The sequence below is a fragment of the Camelus ferus genome, chromosome 7 (genome assembly GCF_009834535.1).
Source record: "Camelus ferus isolate YT-003-E chromosome 7, BCGSAC_Cfer_1.0, whole genome shotgun sequence".
NCBI lineage: Eukaryota > Metazoa > Chordata > Mammalia > Artiodactyla > Camelidae > Camelus > Camelus ferus.
The window spans coordinates 47,388,813-47,413,636 of NC_045702.1; the positions used below are offsets into that span (position 1 = coordinate 47,388,813).

At 38.9% G+C, this 24,824-nt stretch overlaps 1 protein-coding gene across 1 annotated transcript in view; it reads right to left on the reverse strand.

Annotated features, from left to right (window-relative positions):
• The window catches only part of DNAH11 (dynein axonemal heavy chain 11), a 281,146-nt gene that overhangs the window by 95,246 nt on the left and 161,076 nt on the right, over nucleotides 1–24,824 (reverse strand). Inside the window, 3 exon segments of the mRNA XM_032483875.1 lie at nucleotides 2,220–2,453; nucleotides 9,113–9,274; nucleotides 24,492–24,634. Of these exon segments, the coding sequence (XP_032339766.1) occupies nucleotides 2,220–2,453; nucleotides 9,113–9,274; nucleotides 24,492–24,634 (539 nt within the window).

The window sequence follows — 24,824 nt, forward strand, 5'->3', positions numbered from 1 at the left end:
CTGGGGCTCTCTGTTATGACCGAGGCTAAATCTGCAGTGGGGATCTGTGGCTATAAAAGGGGTTTGGCTTTGCTGCACTGCATGAACAGCACTAAGGTTTAGACATATTTCAAATGGCCTGGCTAGCAGCTCTGTGGGACTGCTCCAGGGGCACATGCTCCAACATGAAGACTTTTTGCTCCACACACACAACATGATCTTACACTTCGAGGTTCTCCCAGTGTCCACACAGGAAACTATACTTCCTCTTCACAATAAATTAATTTTAAAAACTCTTAAGGTGCTGTTCAATATTATAGTCACTCTTCTACTAATTATTAAGAGCACAACATGCACAAATAGCTAACGAAAAGAAATCAGTAGTCCTTCCATCAAGACTACAGATATCTTCTTCTCATAATTTCTGCCTGTTGCTTCTAGCCAAGGGGGAATGAGACGCCCAACAGCCCTGAATCTAGCAGACACCGTGAATCTCCTGTCCCTTCCTTTCCTCCTCTCCCCCACCCCCTCAACTCGTCAACACACCACTGAGACGACTGTTCGGAAACCACAGACTCTCTCTCCTATGGCTGAGAGCTGCCACCACTGGGATGAATCAGGATGACACCACCCCCTCCTCCGCCACGCTTTTTTCTCTGTTAAGTGTGGCAGAGGACCCATCAGTACTGACAGTTCAGTTTAGCCAACACTATCATCTCCCGGGGCAAAGTCAACAGGCTCAGTTTGTGACATCATTCCAAGGGACATAAAAGCTCTGGGACACAGACCTCCTTCACTTTTAGCTCAACAGGACTCCTAGGAGAGTCCTTCTTTACTAGGGAAAAAGATCTTGATTCACGTGAGATGGAATCAGAGAAACAGGGAGAGGGAAGACAAATGAAAGAGAAAGAGGCAAAAAGGTAAGAGATTCTTTGGGGGTCTTCCAGCAACTAGTTTTTACATCACTCAGTCCTGGAAACTGTCCTGGAAGCCTCCTCACTCTGGTTCCCAAACGTGGTCCATCTACTCACTGCTCAGCACAGATGACAGTGTTTCACCAAAGAGCCGTTCCTCGGGTATGAACAAAGGGGCCAAGAGGCAAGTGATGCTTTGGCCTTGAGAATGCTTGAAGGACATGGCGAGAGAGTCCTTCAGGGTGAAAGATGCCAATATACAATCTCCCAACCAGGTTCTGGCTTATTTCCAGTCTAGGCACGGATGGACCACCCAGCACTCTTGGTGGGTAAACTGGCCCAATCTCTTGAAAAGCATATGGGAGGATAACCTGATAATGGTACTCTGAAGAAGCCCACTGGAGTTTCTGGCCTTGAGGTGACCACTGGTGAGAATGTTTTTTCCCCTTTAGCTCTAGAGCCTGGTAGGCCCAGAGAGAGGCTGGGCCATTCTCCAAAGTCTCCATCTCCTCTCATGCTGATTTATTCGGCCAGTCACAGAGAGGCAGCTTGGAACTATGGGCAACACATGGACTTTGCATAGATCTGGGCTCAAACTCCAACCTCATAGTCTCTGTGGCCTTAAACTCTTGAAGCCTCCTATAAAATTACAGTAGCAACACCTACTTCACCAACGTGTTTGGTTTTTAACAATAAAATCAGATGCTATGTGTACAGACCCACTCGCAATTAACATCCTATGCTAACCCTTTCCTGATGTACTCTGGGAGGTCAGAGGTGCTGTCCTTCAAGGTAGTGGAGGACCAGTGGTTGAGGTTGAAGGCAACACTGGATACTTCCATCCAAGAGAGACAGTGGCTGAAAGGAGCAGATCAGACACCAAGGTCAGAGAAAACTGCTATACTTAGGGACCCTAATCACAACCACTCTGATCACATCATCAGCCAGGAAACGATGCCATCACTGGGGGTTGAGAATCTGAGACCAAAAGGGATCCTACTTCCATTCTCTGGTAACAGAATTCTTGGTAAGCCCAGAGCACTGAAGCAATCGGAGAGGAGACGGGAATCAGCTGTGCCTGCTCGGCTCACCATCTCCACACTGCACTGCACCGAGTCAGGCCAGTGAGAGGAGGGCGCTCTCCAAACCAGCTGCGACTGAGCTTAGGAAAGCAGGAACAAACAGTGTGTTCCTTGGGTCATTAAACTGTCCATTTTAGCACCAGGCATCTTACATAAATGGGTTGAAATGCTGCTTCAAGAGTAAATACATTTTTTAATTTGAAGAGCAGAGATTTCACTAAGTCATAAAACACCCTGGTCGTACCTGAGAGGCTGTGGTTTTTAGCTTCTGGATGCCGTTCACCAAGTGCTCTTTCTTCTGGGAGACCTCTTTTTGTTTCTTCTTCAACAGGCTTTTAAACAACGACACTTGTTCTAGAAAACTCTTTGGGGTGGTATAGTTGTATCTTCTCTCGTTCTGGTAATACCTGGTACTCATTTCACTGACACTGGTGTGAACGTGGGCCATAAAAAGGCTAACAGCATCTTTGTTCAGGGGCTGCAAACACAGACACTGCAATTCATGTGGGAAAAAAATGCAATTTACAAAAAAAGAAGAAAAATCAGCAAAATTATATGGTGTTTATTTTCTAAAAGCCAGAACTAGTTACAGTAGATCTAGGAAAACTTATTTAGTCTTGAAGAGGTCTCTACAGGATGAGAAAAATGACAAGAAAGCATCTGGCTAAGTAATCTCTTCTTGCCAAGTAGGGCAAAGGATTTATATGTGCTCCACATACCAAACCCAAAAGTCAAAAAAGCCAACATGCAACACAAGCCCTGCTTTTCACAACTTGATTTTTATCAAGTGTGTGAAAGAGAAAATGGAGAAAATGAGACACGGTACTCAGAGAAGTATTTTTGGCGTTGCTTTCAAGCTAAACTTTAGCCAAAGAAAACCAACAACCCTGCAGTCATGGAAAAAAAAGCTGAAGCTGAGCCATACATGGTTTTATAAGAATCATGAGAAAACAAACTGGATGGCAAGGCATATGAGTCACTGTTTCTGGGAGAAAAATATCATGATTATTTCTACTCTAATTTGGAAAACAAACAAACCAACAAAAAACGAGCAACTCTCCTTTGAAGATTCACTGGAGAACTCCCCAGCAGACGTTCTTTCCGTTTTGTCCTCTACGACTTCTGAAGTAGTTAACTTTTTAATTTGTGGAGTCACATCTCCCTCATTTTAATGATTATTTATTGCATTCTGTACAAGATGAACCAGGTTCAATTAATCAAGGGAAGCCTAAAAATCAATTAATATGAATTAAATGAGCTACACCAACTCTTAGGAAAGTCACACATAATTTACCAAAGGGTTGTCAATAATGCTCAGACATCTTTGGGAAAATTGCACCCAAGTGGCTGGTGATGCAGTTAAACGTTTCAAACCTGCACCATTAATATCACAACCAGGGGTGCAAGGAGAGAAAGGCTGGTTCTTGCTGAGGAAGAACAACTGCTCCTAAACAACGTCTAAACACACCACTTTGCAACCTCCTGATGAACGCCTGAGTGGGTTTAAAACATGTAAATCCTGGATTGTTTTGCATATTAAAAATCCATCACGCCAGTAACCAAAATAATGCACTTAAAGCAAAATTTAAATACCGGAAGATACAAATCCTGGCTATTATTTCTACTAGGTCCCGGACGTATGTATATAACCAAACAGTGGATTCAGAATATAAATTTGCAAGGAAGTTATGTAACACCCCATAAATCACAGCCCCCTGGGGGTTTTATTTTTAAAAGAAGCTGACTGCAGTATAAACATGGGCAGAAATTCACTCCTGTCCCGTCTTGTTTTAACGTGACTAAAATCAAGCACGTATCTTTCTCCAATATAGACAGATATGTTCCCAGCCAAACACAACCTCCTTACAGGAAAGAAAAAAAAAAAAAACCCTGGCCTCTGCCCAACTATGATCCTTATGAGGAGGCTCCTCGGCTGCCCTGAAAGGCTCTCTTTAACAACAGTTTCATTTGTAAATCCGCGATGGAAGAAGTGGTTTCCGGTAGAGCTGGAAGTGGCCCCAGACAACTTGTCTCAATGGGGCAAAATAACTATTGTTATCCGGGCTTAACAAAATGGCACAGCATGGGAGACTTGCAGAGCCAGGGAGCAGCTGGTTGTAATTCACACTGTTTTTCAGAAAACTCTAATCGTTCCAGAACAGACCTCTTTGATGACTGGTCTTCCCTGCATTCTCAATTTGTCACTTTCTCTTATGATAAGGTCAGTAGTGACAGCACTTCCTGACATTAACAGCTGTGGCTTTTAAAAGGGTCATTGTAGAACTACTAATTGCAGTAATTTCATTAGCATAAATTATTTATTCTGCCATTCATTTATCTCTAGTTTTCTTTTGGGGGGTGGGAGGAGATGGCTGCTGGTGTTGGGGTGGCTGCAGCCACCGCAGTGCAATGCTGTTTTTCGCTTTCAGAGACAGGAGTGAAGAATATCATTCCTGCTATATTGGGTCCCTTAATGAAAACCGGTTGATCCCATTTGTAGTCATTTCACAGCCAATCAGGGTGAAGGCAAAACTAAAAATAAGCCAAGTGCCACTATCCAATGGTTATAAATCCCAGGTTTCTCCACAAAGAGGCTTTGGAGAATGATGCTGTATCCAATGAATAATCACATGCAAAGATAAAACTGCTTTTTCCTTACACTAAGAAAAATGCCATATGATATCACTTCTACGTGGAATCTAAAACAAAGACAAATGAACTTATTTACAAAACAGAAGACATAGAAAACAAACTTATGGTTACCTGTGAGGAAAGGGGGTGGGAAGGGATAAATTGGGAGTTTGAGATTTGCAGATACTAATATATATATAAAATAGATAAACAACAAGTTCATACTGTACAACACAGGGAACTATATTCAATATCTTGCAATAACTTAAAATGAAAAATATGAAAATGAATATATGTATATTCATGTATGACTAAAACATTAAGCTGTACACCAGAAATTGACACATTGTAAACTGACTATGTCAATAAAAATATATATACATATATACAAAAAAAAAAAACAACAAAAAAAGAAAAAGTGTTTAATTTCTACTCTCTTGGTTAGCTCACTGTAAACACAAAAACACAAACAAATCTCTCCTATGAGGTGTGACGGTTCTCAGTTGCTGCCACACCAACTGCCCTGGCCATCTGACTCTTAAAGCAAATGCCCAGCATGTCCCCATTGTTGAAAATGACAGCAAAATTTGAATGAAAACCAATGTCTGGAGGCCAAAACAAAATCAAACATTGGAGGTGTCACAGAGGATTTTACACCTTCCCAAGACCAGCAAAGACAACTCTATGCCTGGACTTTAAAATTTAATCTTTCAAAAGTCTTGTATTCAAAGGGAGAAGATGGGGGAAGAAGTTTTCCTTCAGTTTAACTTAGGATAATTTTGTAACATATAGTGTCATACACCTACTGTCCATCTTCAAAGTTTTTCTCAGAAATTATTTCTGTTAAGTTTTTACAGCTTTACAGAAGAATAATTAATATATAATAATAATTGCACATATTTAATACCTACATTAATTTTTAATAATTCCAAATCTATTATTTGTATTTTTAGCTCCTTTGAGGGCTGGTAAAAATAGAGACTATATTAATTAGGTATGGTGGTTTTAAGATTGGTTTATTAAATAATGGAAACATAATAATGCATAAAATGAGTGGTATTACATTGGCGCACCTCTCCTAAGCTCCTCGTGTGCTGATGGGCTCCCAGGAAAAGACTGTGGAGGCAGCCAGAGCTGCGGGGCTTGAATCCTAGGACCTGGGTGAGATTTCCAGTTCTGTAAAGTTGCATTCCCTGAAGTTCCTTTTGCCCACAAAATCAAAGGGGAGAATTTCCTTACTACATTTTTGGTTTCTTTTCTTCCTTTCCTTTAGAAGAGTCAAACATTTGTGCAATAGTCCTGAGCAGGATTTAAGAATATAGGCTCAGGCAAGAAAGTGCTGACCGGCCCCTTGTCCTCTGAACGATCTTGTGCTATGACCTTCATCCCCTCACCTGTGTGGCAGGGAAACCAGCGGTCCCTGCTGAGAAGGCTGGTGATGAGAGGTGGTAAACAACACAAAAGCAGGGCAGGTGTTACTCTGCTCTTGGTGATAGTAGTCTCAGGAGGATCACCACCATCGCCACCACCACCACCACCACCACCGGGCAGCCACAAGTGTTAAATGCAGAGCCAAATGAACTTCTAAATTACATGCTGGGTTTTTTTTTTTTTTTTTCACTTGTTACTTTGGTAAAGGTATTATATTGTTATTTTGCTCATGGTTTTTATCTTTTATTTTTGTCTTTAAATGTAGAGACCAAGACGAGGTCAAAGGTAAGTTTTAGTCCAGCATAAGCTAGCCATCTTCCAGATGAGTTTCCAATCCTTGAAAGATATTCAATGGTTTACTGACAGAACATGAAAACAAAGCAGCTACCCGTCTTAAAGCAAAGCAGACAAGGCAGGAGATGGTTCTGGGGAGGCTGGCACTAGAGGAACCACCAAGCTTAACTAGGAGGTAATGTTGCTTCCATCTGATTTAGTTAAGCATTCCACTTAACAGCACGTCCAAGTTCCTGGGCTGCTGTAAAATTGGACCCTACTTTTGAGGTAGAAGAGATTCCTAAAGTTTTCATCACTACAAAAATGCCAGAAAATAGCATTCTACTGCTTTTTTTTTTTTTTTGCAATTCTATTCTAAATTTAATTAACACTCACAGAGCAAAAAAATGTACGGTGGACAGTATGTGCCTGTGTACATGTGAAGGAAAAAGAGGGCTGAAGAATGGGCAGTATATTAACCACCTCCTGGGCCTTTTATCATCGATGTAAATATAGGCTTAAGCCAGTATGAGATTTAGCAGATTCAACAGAAATTTCGTTGCATTTGTTTTTGTCTTGATCTTTTAAAATGTCTTCAGTATTCCTCAGAAAGAGGGTCTTTTTCACAAACTCAGAGAATTTCTATTGCACAAGGTTACCTTTCTACTTTTTAAATTCACATTGAATAAACCTCACGTTTCAAAGAAAGAATTGCACTAAAAATCATTCATAGAAAAACAGCTAATCACTAATAAAATATTGTTTGCTATGTTTCATGCTTTGCCTTACATTTTAAAAGAAACCTAGACACCAATCACCAAATCAGTCTTTAACACACTGATAGCCATGACACCCAAATCTGGATGACAGTTGTGTTTCCTCAGGAGCACCTGATCACAGTGGGCGATCAATGCATTAAAGGCAGCAGAACAGGAACTTTCCTCCATAAGTGGACATTTTTTATGGTCGGTTTGGAAGATGGTAGTCAAATATGCCATTCATATGTTGCCAAACCCTGCAACAAGCTCTGGACTGGAGGGGGCAACATGTGGAAGAAGCAATTTTACTGCGGAAGCTGATGGCACTGAGCTTGTGTAACCATTCTGAAGTTGTGTCCCAGCAAAAGGACAGAAAATTTTCTCCCGCCAGTTGGCCAACATGCCTGAAAAGGATGGGTGCCTCCATCTCAATCAGATGTTTTTTCTTCCCCTAGTCCTTCCAAAGCCAGTCACACTCCTCACAGAGCTTGTCTTTTCATTTCCATTCATTAATTTCCCGTTTCATCAAGCCCTGCTTCCAAGTATCACAATTATCCATCTTTAACTTGGAAAACCTACTAGTACTACTGATCTTTTAACACCCATTTCTCCCGCCTTTTTTCTTAAATTTTCCAAACTGGGACCCATATACTTCTCAGTGAGACCTCCTCCCAATGATCATTTGCAATCCCATTTCCAGGGACACCTGGAGGTGTCCAAACACCCTGTCTTTCCATCTCCCATTTCCAAATCTCCTGCAAGGAGTGCATGTGGACACGAAGTCTTCAGACAAATACTCAGTGATACTTAGGTGTCAAAAAGTAGTTTTGGTCACTCTGGTAGCTGCCATTTTAGTTCAAAACCAAGTAACAGAAAAGTAGCACAAACATTTACTCAGACACAGTCAGCCCACACCCTTGGATGCTGAGTGTGTACTGACTGAAAATTATATGTCAACACACACAAAACTGCTTGCCTTTAATGAATCCTTTCTCTGTGGCTAAAGGGGAGTCACTGTGTGTAAGGACCTTACACTCAGCCGATGAGGTCAATAATTAAGACGTGCCTAAATTATGCTGGTAACTCTCAGTCTTAATGGTAGAAATTAAACCTAAGAAAGTGATCAAATTAGTGCTCACTGAAAACATTTACAAGCTGTTTTTGACCTCTACTGAAAAGGCACCACACCATTTTAGAAGAACATGGACACGCTTGCACTCTGAATTATAATTATTGCTCCTGAGCAACAAATTAGGAAGGTGGGCAAGTGAAGCACACTGCACTGAAATGAAATCATCTGGCTAATTTGTTTCCAGGCATAATTCAGCTGGACAGAAAAGGTAAAGTGCTTTTCAGTTCCTATTAGGCACTCAGCGTCCTATAGGAGGCATCATGATACCACCAAATAGAGCTCACCACCTGCCAGGAGCCCTCTGGACCTAAAATAATGCAAGTCCTCCCTCATCCAGCAGATGTCAATGGTCACTGGCATATCAGAGCTCCTTCAGTAGTAGCAGGTTTTCAAAGTGGCACCTACTTTGACAGGTGAAAGCTGGCACCGGAGCAGCAAAGGCAAGGGACTTAAATACTAAACTGGACACAAAATTAAACCATGCTACAGCTCTGGTTTCCTCCCAGAGCAAAAATGAACTTAAAGTGCACTGGTCCTTTTCTTTACCAAACCAGCCTGATAAAATGAACTGCATAAAACAGAATTTTGCTACCAAATGATACATACTGGCTCTCTTCCTCTAGAAAACTGGCATTCTGAACCCTTCTTGCAATTATTAGAAGACAAAATAATGCCCTGAATAATTTCAGTAATGCAGTGAATTCAGCAGAGCTGAAGAAACCTGTGTTAATAACTGGGATCATTATTGGTCATATTGAATGGTTTTCCAGGTTTGAAAGGATAAAATATTCCCGGTAGACTTCCTCTGAGGTGCTAGTGTTAGTCTATTTAGGGAGGACTTTGATCAGAGAGAGAGAGCGTGTGTGTGCATGTGAGAGAGAAGCAGGGAGACTCAGAGCTGACCCGGCATACCTCGATTCCCTTGGCTTCATCAATGAACCTCCTGCTGACTGTGACCAGAGCCTCCCGCGGCCACGCATGAAACCAGTCAACAGCCGTGCAGTTAACCAGGGCTGGGAACTTGCAAGCTCTGGCTCTCAGTCTGTGACCAACCGGAGAGAAACACAAAATGATCTGTGGAGACACGGGGGCAGGGCAGAACCAGGAGGGTGATGAGTGAGCAAAGAATTACACCGCAATCCTAGACAATGAAAGAAAGACATGCAGCCAACCATGACATTAAACTGGCCTAAAGTACCACAGAGTGGAAAGCAACGTTACCCCCGTGCTAATCAAAGTATAAACCTGCCCCGTTCAACATACAGAAACACTGCTGTATGCTTTCCTTCAAGTCCCTCTCCTTTTAAACATTTTTGAGGATCACCATGAATACTGGGAAATTCCTCCCTTGCTATTAGACACATCACATTATAACAATAAAAAATAAAAAAAATTTCACTATGATAATACCAATACTTGATATCATCTCCTATTCTGTAAATCATCAGGCTCAAAAAAAGAAAAAAAAAGAAAAATTGGGTAAGGTACTTTAAAAACAATGTTTCAGCACATTGAATGTTTACTTTGTTCCCATTTAAAGTAAAATACACCCACTTGAGTTCACATTTCACATTTTTAAAGGACGAAAAAATTCAAATTATACATGATCCTGATGAGAAATTTACATTTCCAAAGTTTGATTTAAGGATTTAAAAGTTAATCTAAAGGGGTGGGAAGGGATAAATTGGGAGTTCAAGATTTGCAAACACTAACTACTATATATAAAATGAACCACAAGTTTCTCCTGTATAGCACAGGGAAGTATATTAAGTATCTTGTAGTAACCTGTAATGAAAAAGAATATGAAAATGAATATATGTATATATATATGACTGAAACATTATGCTGTACACCAGAAAAAAGAAGTTAATCTAAATCTGAAAGTTTCCATATTCTCTTTAGGGACACAGGGCTGCTTTCTGTCAGGAGGGCCTGAGTTCGGCAGCCACATGTGTCCCAGAAGCTCAGTGACAGAAGCAGGACCTCGGGCTCAGGTGGGTCTGGGTGTCCTTTCTGGGTTTGTCAGAGGAGATGTGCGGTCAAATATTAGCACCAGGAGGCACTCACTGAAGGAGCGTGACTTTTGTCTCTACCTTCTTTCCCAGGACGCTGCGGACTTGAGGGCACTGGGGGCACTAATGCCAGCTAGGGGAAGGTCTAAGGATGTGCCTTGGTTTCCTCTCTTCTAGACACTGCTTGGACTTGATATAAAACAAAGCTCTGCAGTTCTCTCAGGGAAGTCTCTCACGCTCGGAGATCGGACAACTAAAAAAATCATTTTTCAAGGGTATGATTTTTTCCCCCTATAGTATTTTAAAATTTTACATCATAACAATATGTGAAACCGTATATTCTCATTTAACAGGTCTTTTTATGATGTTAACTTTATATACTGTGGCTCTTCAACCAGACAAATCCGAAGATCCAGTGATTTTTAACCATGCATAAGCTGACTGATCATTTGCTCATTACATTCAAGTCTAGTTACAAACTGAAGAATTGCTCTAATATTGCACGTGTTAAGTGAACGAGCCTCAGTGACAAGGCATCATTCTCACTTAAATCTCAGTTCTTAGGTTTTTCCTGCCAGCCTTCTTTTCTTCCCATGCTTGAATATTTCTTTCTGTCCTACAAGTTGGTTTTCCACACCCAACTTATCTCTCATATATGACAATTTTAGAAACTCCATTTATACATAGTTGTAGCAAAAACAGAGAGGAAAAAGCCCTGTTTATGAGAGGTCCTAAATATTTCCATCACTTCTACATTTAATATATTTCTATACTTAATATTCTATCAGGTCTTAAGAATGTGTCAGAAAACAAAGTATCTGAACCATATGAGATTAACCTCAGGGGAAAAAAAAATTTCTGAGTTAATGTAATGATTAACCTTAATCATTTATTGAAAGATAATATACAGCACGCACTTAAATACTTATTTTCTCTTTCCACGGTTTTATAGTTGAAGATATTTTCCCTGTGTTATTTATTGTGGCTTAAATAAAGATGCTCACAAGGTCATCTAAATTTCACATGGAGGGTGGATGGCAAGAGACCAGTGGTTCTCAAAAGATTGGTTAAGAGCTGGTTAGAAATGCAAATTCTTGGACTCCCTCCAGAACTAGGGAATCTGAAACTCTGAATGGGGGTTAGCAATCTGTGCTTGCAACAAATTTTCTATGGGAATATCTGAACAATACATTTTCATTTTTAACATTTTCACAGTTGTTTGAATACCCACAGAATTGAAATCTCTATCTACATACAGAGTGAAATGGAAAATTTAGAGAATTTTAAATAAATTAGATACTCATTAATAACCTAAATTCTATCAGTTAAAATAGATCCTCTAACTAAATTAGAGAAATAGGCTTGTTCATTAGTATTTTCTTAAGAAAAGCAAGGACAGTATTACACTAGACCTGAGAAGTTCAATTACTACTTGAATTCTTGGCTCAATAATTTCTAGCTTTGCTAGAAACTTAGCACAGAATTTCTCCCCACCTGGCTTTCCTCGGAAGTAGTCTTATGTGAGATTTTTCTAAGAGCCCACGCTAATGTCTGTTGTCCTGTTCTTTTAGAAAACAGTCTCCATAACTTTATAGATAACCTGGAGTAAACTCAAGTTGTTGCCTCAAAAAACATTCCTGTGGGGGAAAATCATTCTACTAATTCTATTCTAGTTCCCTCATTTCATGAGAGATTAATATAGCAAAGGATTTAGAAGAAACAGACAAATAAATGATTGAAAAAATGGGGAAAAAAAGAGTGATATTGTCTGCAATTTACTTTTTCAGCTTTGTTGAGATATAATTGAGAAATAAAATTATAAGATGTTTAACATGTACAAATATGATGGATTTACACATGGACGTTGTGAAAGGATTCCTCCCATAGAGCCAATTAACACAAACATCACCCCCTGTATTTGCCTTTTTTTTTTTTTGGTTAGAACATTTAAGTTCTACTGTCTTAGCAAATTTCAATTATATAATACAGCATTATCAACCAGAGTCACCATGCTATACATTAGGGCCTCAGACCTTATTTATCTTCTAACTGGAAGTATCTACACTTCTACCAATCTGTTCCTATTTCCTCTACCTCCTACCAACTACTGTTCTGGTCTGTTTCTACGAGTTCTACATTTTATTTTTTAGCTTCCATGTATAAGTGACAGCATGTAACATTTGTCTTCCTCTGTCTGGTTTATTTCACTTAACTCACGCCCTCAGGGTTCATCCATGTTGTCACAAATGACAGGATTTTCTTCTTTTGTTAAGGCTGAACAATATTCCATTGTGTTTGTGTTTATATACATGGGTGTATATCTTACGTTTTCCCTTCATCCACTTATGGACACTTAGGTTGTTTCCATACCTTGGCTACCACAAATAATGCTGCTATGAATACGAGAGTGTAGACATCTCTTCAACATAGTGGTTTTATTTCATCTGGACATAAAACCACAAGTGGGATTGCTAGATTATATGGTAGTACTATTTTTAATTTCTTGAGGAACTGTCATATTGTTTTTCATAGTGTCTATACCAGTTTACATTCCGACAGTGTACAAAAGCTCCCTTTTCTCCACATCCTTGCCAGCATTTTTCATGTCTTCAGTAGGATTCCATTAAATCTGTAGATCATTTTGGGTAGTATGGACATTTTAAGAATATTAATTCTTTAATCCATGAACAAAGGCTCTTTCCATTTATGTGTTTTATTCAATTTCCTTTATCATCATCCAATAGTTTCTAGTGTATAGATATCTTTCACTTCCTTAAACTGATTCCTAAGTATTTTGTTATTTTTGATGTTACTATAAATGAGATTTCTAAAAGATTGCTGATAGTTCATTTTGTGTATTAATTTTGTATCCTGCAACAGTACAGAACCTGTTAGTTCTAACAGTTGTCATCTGCAAACAGTTTTACTTCTTCTGATCTGATTTGGATGAATTTTATTTCTTTTTCTTGCCTAATTGTGTGGCTGGGACATCTAGTACCATGTTGAATAGTAATGGTGAGAGTAGACACTCTTATCTTGAGTATGATGTCAGCCTTGGGCTTATCATATATAACCTTTATTATGTTGAGGTACATTTCCTCTATATCTCTACTTTGTTGAGAACCTCTATCATAAATGGGTGTGTATTTTGTCAAATGCTTTTTCTACCTCAACTGAGATATGACTTTTTATCCTTCATTTTATTAATGTGGTGTATCATATTGATTGATTTGTGGATGTTGAACCATTCTTGCATTCCTGGAATAAATACCACTTGATCATGGTATAAGATAGACTTTTAATGTGCTGTTAAATTCTGCTTGCTAATACTGTGTTGAGGATATTCTGCATCTATGTATCAAGGATATTGTCCTGCAATTTTCTTTTTTTGTGGTGTCTTTGTCTGGCTATGCTATAAGGGTATTTGGTAGAATTCACCAAGGAAGTTATCTGGTCCTGTATTATATACCTTTGAAATACTTCAGTCTAGTATAATATGCATGTGAATACTCATCTTATTTTACACCTTAGGGGCCATTATCCAGTTAATATCTGAAGTACACTAACAGAGGCTACACAGCGGCTAGAGATGTTTAACCAGCATTTCACAAACTCTAATGGACGCCCACACTGCAAAGTCAGCTACCTCAACTCTTAGGTAACTTCTCTCATCAACATAAATGGTTGGTTAGTTAGCATTGTAAATACTGGATATGATTTTTTTAGTGATAAATTGAGCAGTATTCAAGCTACCTTAGAAAAACAAATATTGTAAGTGCACATCCACTGTTTTATGAACAAAACAGGGAAATCTAGATATCGAAGGATGCCAGTAATTATCCCTTTGGCCCTTTCGACTTTGGATTTTGACTAGTCCTGTGTTAAACAGCTCATGGAGAGTTTCTCTATTTTTATGTGATCCCAATAAGAAGATCAGCTGAATCCTACCATGAAAAGATTGCTATAGCCGCCTCAAAGGAGCTTTCCAATAAGGGCTACTCAAACTCAGAAACTTTATGTTCTCAAAGGGACAGAGATGGGATTGCAACAAGCTTACAGAGCAGGTTTTAAGACTTTAAAACTTGCTTTAAGTTATGTGCTACATATATATAAACTCTGTGTGGAGCAGAGTTCAGTCTGAGACTTCCTTCTTTGAAGCACAGCTTGAATTGGAAGACTGGGGCAGAAGAGTTCCCATCCCCCAAAAAGGTGTCATCTGCCTCTAAATACTGGACATCACTGAAATATGCCTCCGAACAGTTTCCTGATAATTCCAAAAGACTAAACTGTCTTAAATGAGCACCCAGTGGTGGATTGGAAAGAAAAGTCAGCTAAGAAAATAAAGTTAAAAATGCCTTGGACAGCTGTGCTCTTTGCAAAAAGCAAATTTTCACAAGTAAAAAGCAAACCTCGAAATCACTGCCTGTGTATTTTCTACAGCTCTAACATTTGGATGTCAGGAACTCACTTTCAGAATCCATACCATTCTTTTTCTCCCCCTTACACAGGTGTTATGACTCATTTGCAATAACCCTCTTTTCATTGTATTTTGTAATACATTTCAATTTCTTCTAGATACGATCCCATTGTAAGTACATATTTATTTGTATATCACTAACACGACTCAGTCCATTTCCTCTTGTAATGGAAATTTGAATTGCTACTGTCACTGTATTTTTTCCGGTTGATATAGTTTACTCTCAGATAGAGGTAACCCTCCTACACATTTACTTCAGAAGCTTCTACCCATAACTTATCCTCAAAAGCCTCAGTATTTTTCAAGAATGGGAAGATCTGAATATTCTTGAGATTCCTCATAGGAATGGAGGTTCAGCATAGAAATGATTCCTCTGTTTCTTGATTGTTTTACTGTCACTTTATCATCTTTATATTTTCCTGTATCATCTCCCCACTTAATAACCTTTTACTTTCAATTATTTTTATGAGATCCAACAGGATCTTCAACATACACACATTCCATGCATATTCACATTTATTTTCTTTTTAGGGAACACACAATGAAATCATTCCCATGGCCTTTTACTTGTAAATATCAGTTGGAACAGATTTTTACAAGCGTTAAAAATTTTTGTCATTGAGGAGTTTTATTTTAATGAAAACTTTTCAATTCATTAAATTAAAAAAAAAAAAAAACTACGTGGAATCCCAATAGATAGCAAAGAGCAAGTGCATCTCTGAGGAGTAATAATAAAAGGAGTTATACTCCCCACTGTATTTCCTTCCTATATACTCTCGTCACAGTTGCCCTGCTTGTCAGCAGGGCTGGCACTGACCACACACTCCTTGCCAGGCCAGTCTGCAGCTCCAAAACCTCATATAATAATGTTTCTTTTTTTGTTTTAACAGAAAAACAGATGCTTGAATAGCTACTGAATGAGTCCATATTTGAATCATATCATGCAAAGCTTTTGGTTTATGATCTGTGCTGCTCTGCTAGTAGAGCTGTCAGCATTTTTGCTGACACTATGTGGTAACTCTACACATGTGCAGTTGTAAGAACCAGCCCCATCCATGCTGGTCAACCCCAGATCCAAATATAAGTAAAATGTGAAAAACGTTAACATCAAAAGGCAAAGTTTACTCCATGTAAAGGGATGTTCTTTATTCTAGGATAGTCTAGGCTTCTAGGATAAAGTCCTTCATTTCTGGTGCTAAAATTTTCTTTCATAACATAAAATAAGGGCAGTGACTTCTACTCCCTCTGAGATACTTCCTAATCTTCTTCCCCTCAATGAGCCCTTTAATATGCTATCTTCTGTAATCTTATATACCCCTTCTGTCTCACATACATAGTTGTAACTTCACAGTAGTTTGTGCAATGCTGGGGTTGATGCTTGTTTTCCCAACCTCAGGTGGGCTCCAGATGGGCAGGTGCTATCTCTTGCTCACTCACTGTCATATTCTGAGGGCCCAGCATATCATAGGCACACAATAAATATTTTCTGAATGCTGGATGAATACATAAATGAGTAAGCAGATGGCAGTTTCAATTTTTTTTCTAGGTAAAATAAAATATTGATGTATGTATACTCATTTTTTTTTTGCGGTTTTGCAGTTTTATGAATTTCCAGGACAGATACAGAATACAAAGTTGCACCTTTCATCTCTCTCTGAAGTTCTTTTCATCCTACTTACATGAAATAATACCAGAAGTTGTGAGGGCAGGAATGAAGGCACTGTATTCGGAGAGATGTGGTCCTAGGAAGCAAAACCATTGGCAGGGCAGAGACTGACAGAACCTGGCACCAGCCCTATGCAAGCTAGCCATTAAAGTGTTTGCTGTTCTCCATCAAACCAAGTGTCAGCACGAGGGGCAGGAGGGCAGAGAAGACGGAACCTCTCAATGAAAGAGCCCACCTAGATAGGGTCATCACATGAGGGAAAGGAAGCAGGGCGCTCTGCCCAGCAACTGGATGTAGATCTGAAGAGACTTGACTTTGAAGCTGTGCAAGGGTAAGGTTTCATGACATCTGATTTTCTCCTGGGCAGATGAGTATTTGAGCTTTTTATACAAGATCAAAGATACATCATGGAGGTTACCTGTATGAGTACCAAGTCTTTCGTCTTACGCTGTGTGCTACTCTGTTCATCTGATGCTTAGATATGAGTGCTGCTCAGCATCTTGGCTGTGACTGTCAGCTTCCCTGGACGTGTTGCATTACAAGCCATGAACAAATCACCCACACTATGTGTTGCCAAACCCAGGATATGGATTGCTCTTTTCTACCCAAGGAGAAAGAAAAAGAAAAGCCTAAATGGGGCCTGAGGAAAAAATACCATAAAACCAAGAAAAATTAAAAAGCATTTAGTAGATTTAAAGGAAGATGATCCCACTGAAGTTAATATAAGAACCTGAAGAAAAGGCTAAAAACTTGCTTCCCACTCTCAAAAGGCTCGAAGGAAAAAAAAATTATAGAAACGTATAATAATAGAATAGGTCAAGATGAAGAAGAAAGTAAAACAAAGGGATTTATAGAACACTTATGATACATTACGCCTCTTCATAAAAATATTAAAAATATCTTATGCCAACGTTTCATCCAATGCTTAATGATGGAAAGCTAAAGGCATTCCCATGCAAATAAAAGACCAAGATATCATCACTTAAAAGTTTTAAATGCTGTTTAGAACTGTATGGCTAGCTTAAGACACAGGTCAAGATGAAGAAAGAAAGTAAAACAAAGGGATTTATAGAACACTTATGATACATTACGCCTCTTCATAAAAATATTAAAAATATCTTATGCCAACGTTTCATCCAATGCTTAATGATGGAAAGCTAAAGGCATTCCCATGCAAATAAAAGACCAAGATATCATCACTTAAAAGTTTTAAATGCTGTTTAGAACTGTATGGCTAGCTTAAGACACAGAATAAAAGGTAATTACTAGAAAATAAAGTAAAAACTCCAAGGTGATGTAAGTGTCTACCCAGTAAACCATAAAGAACAAAATGCAAAACCTACTGGAATGAATGAGTGGTCAACAAACTGGTTGGTAAAACAAACAAACATCTATTCATTCATCCCTCCCTCCACCCAATGGCTTTCTTATATATCCACAATGATCAGTTAGAAAATTTGCCAAGAGAAAAAAATAATATATCAAGAAGAGAACTTAATAAAATATGTGTGAGACATAGATGAAGACAGCCAGCTGCTTTACTGAAGGTCAATAAAGACATTCTGACAATATGAAGAGATGGGCCACGTTCCTGGAGGAGATTGATTATTATGAAGCTGTTAATTCTTCCCATATTCATTATCAAGTTTTAGGCAATTTGTATGATTCCCTAAAGCATTTGTGGATCTTCACAAAGTAATTCTAAAGTTCAGATGGAATAAAAAAGGGTAAGAACATCAAAGGACATTTGGAAAAAGAGGATACTAAGAATTCATACTATCAGGGAAGTATTTAAGTTAACTAAAGAGTGTAAGTAAATGAATGGAAACATTCAAAATTATAAACGTATCCATCATTCACAAACTGGTCTATACATTTTCACTGGATTTTTGTTTGTTTTTAATGTTAGGCTGATTTCATAGTTCATCTGGGAAAGTAAAGGTACCTCCCATAAATGTAGGAAAGGAAAAGATACTGCTATACTAGATTCCAGAATATAGTATAAAGCTACAAAAAACAAAGTACGTGGTGTTTATGCAGACACGGATGGAAAGACTTACAGAACATACTAGAAAGTTCAAAACAAAATCCCACATTCTTTGGCATTTAACCTATGACTCAGGTTGCATTTCAAATCAGTGAAAGGAATGATAATATGACAAAACGGTGTTGGGACACTTAGGGGGAGAAAAAATAGAAAAGCTGCTTTATATTGCACAAAGCAATCTAGGGCTAAACATTAAAAAATATTGTAAATTAATTTAAGGGACAATTCAGAATAATATTTTCATAGCCATGGAATATGGAAATTCTTCCTAAAAAGCCTTAACACACACAAGTCATGAAGAAAAATGAGACGTATTTAATATATAATAAATGTGAAACAGACTTCATTGTAAAGTTAGCAGAATTATGGTGCACTTTGAGAAAAACTGGCAACATATAAAACAGACAAGGACATTATGCACATATGACTATCACTCAGATATATAAAGAGCTCCTATAAATCAACAAAATATTCTAAGAAACCAATAAGAAACTGGGCAAAGAGTATAAATGAATAAAGGTTTATAGAGTTATTTAAAGTACATTTGAGTTAAATTGTTGACTCCATACACCAAATTCTTAGAATCATTTGGTATTTTTTTCTGTGGGAGATTTCTAATCAAAAAAGCAAAGAAAATAGTGAAAGATGTGAAAAGAACATCTTAGTTCCGAGTACGTACTTTGTGTGTTTACGTACACATAGAAAACCGGGGAAAATACACCAACATGTTTTTAGTAGTTATCTCTAGACCATATAAATAAGCACAGTTTTTGTCTTTTTCTGTATTTTTAAATTCTCTACAATGAACATGTATTTCTTATGTTACCAGAAATGGATTGCACTTTTTATAATATTCTGTATTTTAAAATTTATACTTATATTAAATAAAAAATGAATATAAATATATGTATTTATAGTAAATGTATATATTATAATGGAGAACATTATGAAGCAAATAAAATCAACACACACACACACACACACACACACACACACACACCCCTAAATAGATACACAGATACAAAACAAGACAGACAGATATCTAAAATCTTGGGGAAGAATCAAGGGCTGCTACAGACATCAAGGGTTCTTTTCCCTGGGGCATCCGATGGCCAGGAAGGAAGGCAAGAATGACGTTTTCAGGTTAACTAAAGTTAGCAGGAGGTAAGATGAGAGTACTACATTCCTGGTGCAAAATGAGAATTCTGCAGGAAAAGATGCGCAACCACAAACGTAAAGGAGAGGAGGGTGAGGAGACATGTGGCATTTATTCACTGGTCTATTTCCAAGCAATCCAAGGACACACATCCGATCACCGATCACCATTAATGGGCACTGCACTGTGGGATTCAGAGGTCACATTTCACATGCCAAAAGGTTCTCACTGCCCCTGCATTCCAAATAGGAACTGACTTTGGGTGGTGAGCATGGGTAATGGGGTGGCAACTTCACATCATTGAGCCTGACCTGCCAGGTGTGCTCACCAGCCTCGTAACACATTAAGTTTCCCATGTTGCCCAGCTTGAAAGCTATGCAAAGGAAATATCAGCTCATCAGGAATTCTGGGCTGCTAGCACATGCTGGGGAATATCACAATATGTGAAGCTCATATAGAGCAATCCATTATTCTTTAAGAACAACTCTGAGGATTTGAGAGTAATACATACGGATGAAGAGGGAAAAAGCTGCCATTTTCTAGCTAACGGGTGACCCATTTCTTTACTGTATCATTTCTCTTTCAGGGTGATGTGCTGACCACCTACACGACTCATGATACAGCAAACTAAGAAACAAAGACAAGAAGGATCCGAAGTATCTGAGGGGGACACCTTAGAATTAAAGAAACAAAACACAAAAATACTCTTCTACTCATTTTAGCAGGGAAGAGACACATTATTCAATTAGTAATCCTGTGACAATAGCGGAAAACGACTCATATCTAACTCCACAATAAATTCTAGCATGTACCAAGGTAAACACTAAAAAATACGACTATAAAAAGGCTTAGACAACAACAGAGGTAAACATAAAATGGATCTCACGTTTGCTAAGGCCTGCCGAAGCACAGAATCAAAGGAAACACATGAGGGAAAGGACTGAGGGATTTAACAATAGGAAAGTGTGAAACTTCTGGACTATATGGACACTAGTAAGTTCCAGGAGAAAAATCATGTAACTATCTCAAGAGATGCTACAAAGGAATGCAATAGTAGATACATTCTTGACAAGATACATCCTGAGTCAAAAGCCAATGTAAAATGTGATAGTGAAATATTAGAAACACCCTCATTAATGTAAAAATCAAGACAAAATTCCCACTGTCACCATAATTATTTAATATTCTTTTGTACATTTACCGACACAGTGAGGGAGGAGAAAAAAATAAAAAGAACGAGGAAAAACAAAAGATCATCACCTGAAGGCTATATATAAACCAACTAACAAAAACTATCAGCGAGGCAGTGAGGTAGCTGGTTACACAATTAAAGACCAACAGTCTCCTGTCTGCAAACAATACACCATTAGAAACATCATGAGGGAGACAGTCCTTCTACAAAAGCAATAAATGGCTTTTTATTATGAAGATGAAAATCTCCCTAAAATAAGCTTTCAGCATGACTTCCACCAAAATTTAAATGAAATGTGCTTAGAATTTGACAACATGATTCTGATGTTTATCCAAACATGAAAACATGTGAGAACAACCAAGGAAACCTAGATTAGAAAGAGCAATTAGAGACTAGGTATGTAAAAGTATAATAAAGCTTTCATAATTTATACAGTGCAAAGCTGGAATCCGTAGTAGAGAGACTTATCAAGAAAACTGAATAGAAGATTTGGAAATAGACCCAATTAATACAGCTATGTGGCATATAATAAAAGTGGTACTTTAAATTAGTAAGGAAGAAAGACGTGGTGTTGAGATAAAAACACATCCATCTGGAGAAAAAGTAACCTGAAACCTCTCAGCTCACTCCTTGTCATATATAACAATAAATATACTCCAGACGTCGCAGTTTTAAACATGAAGCATGAAAGCGTGCAGGTCCTGGAATGGTGGATACTGCTGCTATCCCAAATTCATTTTCCATTTTATTCATAAAGGCCATGTGACAAGATCAAATATTCACTTCTCCAAACTCCCTGGTAGGTAGAGGTGGCAGGTGACACACTTGTGGTCACTAAGACATCAGCTTCGGGTTTTAGGGGAAGCTTTGGATTCCTGACTCAGAGAGCCCCAAGTCTTCCTCCCCGTTCCTCCTTCCTGCCTGGAATATAGACACTACTGCACTCGTCATGTGATCGTGTGATCACGAGGCAGAAGCACCAGGACGAGCGCAGGCGGGAGAGGAAGGCGGGAAAGCATGGCTCTCCAAGGGGATTCCTGAGCTAGCCTGGACTCTGGTGTGGGAGGCTTTCAGGAACTGTTCTTGGGTATTCTCTTCATTTGCAGCCCAACTGAGTCCCAACTGCTTCTAGTGAAGAATTTCATAATCTTGGAGAGAAAAATACTAAATATGTAAGAAGCCCCAAATCCATAAAGGAAAACACTGATTAATCCTAGTATAAAAACTTTCCAGAGTTACAAACAAACAGACGCATATCTTACACACATTTAAAAGACAAATGATAGAAGAGGAGAACTATGACACACATACATAAACCTAACTGCTTAACGTACACGGAACTCACCAACAAAAACCACGTACAGTTCAATGGAAAAGCGGGTCCTTTATGACTCAGCCTTGGAGGTTACTGAGCGTCCCTTCTGCTCCCCTGCACTCTCCTCTCCTAGCTGAAGCAGCCATAAGCCCACCCAGATCCAAGGAGAAGGGACCCAGACCCCACCTGTGAGTCAGAAGAGCATCAAAGAATTTGCAGGCATAATTTAAAACCACTACAAACTGTAACTATTGAACTCAGCAATTCCCCTGCTAGGGATTTATCTTACAAACGCAAGCAAAGTTGTGTTGACAAGATCTTTGTAAAGGATGCTCATTCTAGCATTGTTTGTAACAATGGTTCTCAAATTTCAGCATGCTTCGAAATCACCTGGAGGGTTCGTTAAAACATAGACTGTGGAGTCCCAACTAGAGTTTCTGATTCAAGAGGTCTGGGGTGGGGCTGGAGACTTTGAAATTTTTTTTTGAGAGCAAGGAATTATTCTACTTATTAAAATCATTTCAGTTTTATTATGGTATAACTAACATATAGTAAAGCACAAAATTTGATATGTCTTGACACATATTTATGTGTATTTAACTATCTAGCCATCCATGTACATATATAAATATCATTATCACAATCAATATAATGAACGTAACCACTGCCCCCAGTTTCTTCATGTCCCCATTTTCATTCTGTCCTCTCCCCTTCCTGGCTTTCCCCTCCCCTACTCCTTGGCAATCATTAAGATTAGCTTACATTCTCTGAAATTTTATGTAAACAAACTCTTTTTGTATGGATTCTTTCACCCAGCATTATTATTTTGAGGTTCATCCAAATTTTTTCACCAATCAGTAGGATATCTAGTTAAACTGCTGAATAATATTCCATTTTATGCATAGAACTTAATTTGTTTCTCCATGGACATTTGGGTTGTTTTCAGTTTGGGGCTATTAAGAAATAAAGCTGCTATGAACTTCTGTGAACAGGTTTTTAACTAAAAATATTCTCTCCTCCTCAATTTCCTGGGGAACTTTTGTAGACTTGGTATTATTTTTAGAATTTGCATTTTTGAAAAGTTTCTAAGTGATGCTGATTCTGCTGCTGCTCCCAACAACAGACTCTGACAGCCACTGGTTTATACCATTACTATCTCAAACCCTATTATTGTACTTGGTCTCCCATTTCGCAAGGAAAATTTGATCCAAATATACTGCAAAGGGACAGGAAGAAATCTCGGGGCCTTGTTACAACCTGGTAAACATGTGCTCAGTAACATTTTTGATGGTCAGAAAACACTTTGGGCAACCGAACCTTAAACTCTGATTTCTAACCTCAGCCCAGAATTGCTCAGTAAGATTAATGCGGCATTTGAAATAGGAGGGCGCAGGAGGACCTTACAGTTACTCTATTCCCTAACCTCCATGCAGAGGTATATTCACAGCTAATGCTACTCCCAATCCCTTCCTGTGTATTTCAGGCTTTGTAGGAGCCGTGAAGACTGTTACTAACTTGACTGGTGTGCACTACTAGAAGTAGTAACTTTAAAGTACTATTTTTAAACATTCCTATTCTAGAAGTCTGGACTTTCCATAACAGCATTTTAAATTGGCTTCCTGCCTTGAGTCTGGAGCTGTTTCTTCATCCTTACAGCCGCGGTTACTGGGTTATGTTGTATCCCTAGATGCTTCACTGAAGCATGGAGTGGTCTCCATGCAGGAACCCCAGGCTGAACCTCAGATCATCTGAGTGATGTCCCCCAATTACTTGTCCTGAAGTACTAACGCAACAGTCACTTCCTTAATGCAAACTCTTCACTGCTCCGTTTATGATTTACAAAATCCCTACCTCACCCCCATTTACCTTCCCAGACTGACTTACCTGGTTCTTCTGACAGGAACTTCACTTTCCAGCTAGCTTGGGTTTCACCTCCTGCGCAGCCCACCCTTACTCTCACATAAATGCCATTTCCTCTCCCTGAAAGTTCCTCCCTACACCATCGCTTCCTCATGACTCCAATGCACACTTGACGTACAGAGCATCGCTTCCTCCAGGAGCACCCGCTGCACTTAGGAAGGATGCTGCACCCCTCTGGCATCTCAAGGCCCTATTTGCATTGGTCCCAAACTACAATTACGTGCCACATCTCTTGTCTCTTATAACAGTGGAAGTTCCTCAAGGATAGAGACTATGTCCAGTTCACTCGAGACCTGCCATCTGCTCAGACCAATGCCTTCTAGGAGCCCAGCATCATGGGGACCCTGAAGAAGATGCACCCCAAACACGGGCACAGAAAAATGCAGAAGTCCTTACCACATGAAGGAGTGGAACTCAAACACGTAATATGAATCCTAAAACAAAACCCTATCATAGCCGCAATAGCACCTTTTACATAATATGCAAGTCAAGCACGTGTTTCTTACTTTGAGCTGTAGTTGCACCCGGGACAAAAAGAATTTCCAACAGTTTTCTCTGGAGTCCATCATGCCCAGACCACGAACTTCATTACGAATTCCAGAAATTATCTTGTCTACATCTTCATCACTGAACAGATCAGGGATTTCTCCTGCCCCCAAAGGAATGAAGAGAATTATTAAAAGAGTGCCACAATTTATTAGACAAGACTTGAAATGCTTTGTAATATGAAGTTGAGCTTAAATGATAAAGAGTTTGAAACCAGAAATGCGATTTTTTTTTTAATTTACGAGACACACCACACAGGAGGACCAGCAATGACAAACACACCCACTAAACTC